The 3,253-nt window shown below is 35.4% G+C and overlaps 1 protein-coding gene across 1 annotated transcript; it reads left to right on the top strand.

Moving 5' to 3' along the window:
• Positions 1-1,260: 1,260 nt before the first annotated feature.
• On the top strand, positions 1,261-3,010 carry LOC120075075. Its single transcript, XM_039028237.1, has 3 exons — positions 1,261-1,975; positions 2,059-2,244; positions 2,312-3,010. The coding sequence occupies exons 1-3, from the start codon at positions 1,484-1,486 to the stop codon at positions 2,591-2,593; spliced, it is 960 nt and encodes a 319-aa protein (XP_038884165.1). The 5' UTR covers positions 1,261-1,483; the 3' UTR covers positions 2,594-3,010.
• Positions 3,011-3,253: the final 243 nt, after the last annotated feature.

Genomic DNA, 3,253 nt, shown 5'->3' with positions numbered 1-3,253 from the left:
GTTACAGTTTTACCATTAAGATTTAAGTTTTGTTTCAATTTAGTTTATAAGTTTCATCTTGTACTTTTAACCTAAATGTTTCACTAAAAACTCACTCATATTGATTTAAAATAATTATAATGAATTAAGTTTAACTATTTTTTCATCACAAAAATTAATTTTAAAATTTCACATCATAATTATTTTAAATTAATTATTAGACATTAACGTCAAAGACTAAAGTGAGTAATTTGGTAAAAGAATCGAGATTAAAATTGTAAATCTTGAAATTTGATGATCAAATTGAAACAAAATTCAAATTTCAAAAATAAATTTGTAACATTTTAAAACTTAAGGATTAAATTTAAATCAAACCTAAAATTAAAGGACTAACCTTTTGAAACACAGAAATGAAATGAAAGTAAATCTAAGAATTAAGGACAAAAACATATATTTTTAATTCAATTATACAGTAGTTTTATCATCTGAAATTTGACGTTTCTTCTAAGATATGGAAAAACCGCTCACATAAATATAATGTAGCTCAACTAGTATAAGTAAGTGATATGAATTTGGAGGGTGGATAATCGAAATGATAGTAAAACGGGCGGCAAACATACTCTTAAATTTGCATACGGGTGGATGTCAGTGCGGGCAAAACAAAACCAATATTAAAACGCCGCCAAGTAATATTAAAAAAAAAAAAAAATGAAAAAGGATTTGGTAGCAGCCCACGCACATGGTCTGGTTTCACATGCTCCGCTCCGCCCTCTTACCACCGACGAACCTAACATTAAGACAGATAATAATTTATCTTCTATTTCCTGTTCCATAAATTATAAAATCCATCTTTTTTCTTTTTTCTTTTTTTAAATTTTGAAAATTAAACTCATTTCTTACCTTTGCATATTTTTTAAATAAAATAGTTGAATTATTACCTAAATTTTAAAAATAAAACAACTCTTGAAAATTCTTTTTTTTTTTTTTTAATTCTCAAAATTTGACTTATTTTTTTAAATTATTGATAAAAAATAGATAAAAAAAGAAATTTATAGATGAAAATTTAATTTAAAAAATAAAAAACAGAAAGATTATCAAATGGGATCTAAAAATGTCTATTTTTTTAAAAAATCAATTTTATTTTATTTTTACTACATTATTATTATTATTTGTTTAATATATAATTATAATCGGAAGGTTTTGCGTGTTCAATAATGAAGATTCGTGGTGACGGTGCCAACTGTAACCTAGCTGTCAGTAACTAAATTCCATTGCTCAAAAATCTCCTTCTTCAACCTCACGCCAGATTTTGTACTCCCATTCCCCTTTTTACCCTTTTTCCCCTTTTCTGTTTTTTAATACTCACTTCACAAAACCGCGTCGCCGTCTTCAATGGCATTACCATTTCCACTTTCGCTCTCTTGATTCAACTCACTGCAACTTCCATATCCTGATATACCCTTCTCCAACACCAGAGCAGAGCTCCACCCGAAAACTTCCCACAATGCACGCTAAAACCGACTCCGAAGTCACCAGTATCGCCCCCTCTTCTCCGACGAGATCTCCTCGCCGCCCGGTCTACTACGTCCAGAGCCCTTCCAGAGACTCGCATGATGGGGAGAAGACTGCGACCTCGTTTCACTCTACTCCCGTCCTCACCAGTCCCATGGATTCCCCTCCCCATTCTCGATCCTCCGTTGGCCGTCACTCCAGAGAATCTTCCTCCAGTAGATTTTCTGGATCTCTTAAACCTGGATCCAGGAAGATCTCTCCCAATGACGTCTCTCGCGGCGCTCATCGGAAGGGTCAGAAGCCATGGAAGGAATGCGATGTTATCGAAGAGGAAGGTCTTCTCGAAGATGAAGATCGGGGAAAATCTCTTCCTCGTCGCTGCTATGTTCTCGCTTTCATTTTGGGATTTGTTGTTCTCTTCTCTATGTTCGCTTTGATTCTTTGGGGTGCTAGCAGACCGATGAAGCCCAAGATCACTATGAAGGTAAAATCACAATAACTTTGCACGACATTTTCTAGATTAGAGCTTTTTCTTGTTTGCTGAATTTCGGATTTATTTATATACAGAGCATTACATTCGAGCAATTCAAAATCCAAGCCGGTTCCGATTTCACAGGCGTCGCCACTGACATGGCCTCTGTAAATTCCACTGTGAAACTCATTTTTAAGAATACCGGATCATTCTTCGGTGTCCACGTCTCTCCAACTCCCGTCGAGTTAACATATTCCGAAATCACCGTCGCATCAGGAACCGTAAGTTCCCAAAACCCTAACCCCCAAAATTTTCATTGAATCTCATACCAATCGTCGGAATCTGCAGGTTAAAAAGTTCTATCAATCACGGAAGAGTCATAGATCTCTCACCATCAATGTAATCGGCACTAGAGTCCCACTGTACGGAAGCGGAGCAAGTTTCAGCAGTTCCACTGGGACTCCGGAAACTCCATTGCCGTTGAAACTGAGTTTCGTGATCAGATCCAGAGCCTACGTGCTGGGCCAATTAGTGAAGCCAAAATTCTACAGACATATCGATTGCCCTATAATTTTCGATCCCAAGAAACTCAATGTTCCAATATCGCTCAAGAATTGCACGGTCGGTTGAAAACGAAACGAAATCGAGAATCTCTTCAACATTTATTAAAATCAGTACTTGTTTTTTTTGTTCTTGAGGTGTCTAGGAATGGCGGACTGCGACAGCTCGAACAGAAACGGGCGACGCCGAACGGGAAGGGTAAAAATGGAATAAGTGACAGAAACGGGGTTTCGGCTGACTGCCCGTTTGCCCGACTAGTGCAATACAGGTTGGTTTCGGGCAGAGACACGTGAATGGACGTGGGCTTTATTTTTAATTTATTATATATTTTTTTAGTTTTAAATTATCCCATTCTTTTAATTACGGTTATGTGTGAGTGACCATAAATCATAATATATATAAAGTCAGAATTTAATTTACATATTTATTGCTCCATCATTGTAGTATTATTATTCTTAATAATGGATTACTTATATTTTTGGAGTCTGATTTGCCCATAATGAACGGTGGCTGATCGGTAAAATAATTGTGTCTGGAGGGGTGTGTTGTTGTTTATTGCAAAAAATAAGTCAAACTTGAGAACGACAATGTATACTTTATATATATTATATTCACTTTCTTTAAAGCATTTCTTTAATCCATGTAGCAAGGCATGCATGTGAATGTCATGTTCTTGATTTCATAATTGTACCAAGAAACCGACTTCGTAATTTTATTTGTTTGTATAAT

The sequence above is a fragment of the Benincasa hispida genome, chromosome 4 (assembly GCF_009727055.1).
Source record: "Benincasa hispida cultivar B227 chromosome 4, ASM972705v1, whole genome shotgun sequence".
Classification (NCBI taxonomy): Eukaryota; Viridiplantae; Streptophyta; class Magnoliopsida; order Cucurbitales; family Cucurbitaceae; genus Benincasa; species Benincasa hispida.
The sequence above is the reverse complement of the archived record's forward strand: the minus strand, read 5'-3'. Positions and strand labels throughout refer to the sequence as shown.

Excerpts from the sequence above, each read along its gene's own strand:
- LOC120075075 (XM_039028237.1), top strand. The coding sequence starts at position 1,484 with ATGCACGCTAAAACCGACTCCGAAGTCACCAGTATCGCCCCCTCTTCT. Across the intron at positions 1,976-2,058 it reads AGCCCAAGATCACTATGAAG|AGCATTACATTCGAGCAATT; the intron begins GTAAAATCACAA and ends ATTTATATACAG. Across the intron at positions 2,245-2,311 it reads TCACCGTCGCATCAGGAACC|GTTAAAAAGTTCTATCAATC; the intron begins GTAAGTTCCCAA and ends CGGAATCTGCAG.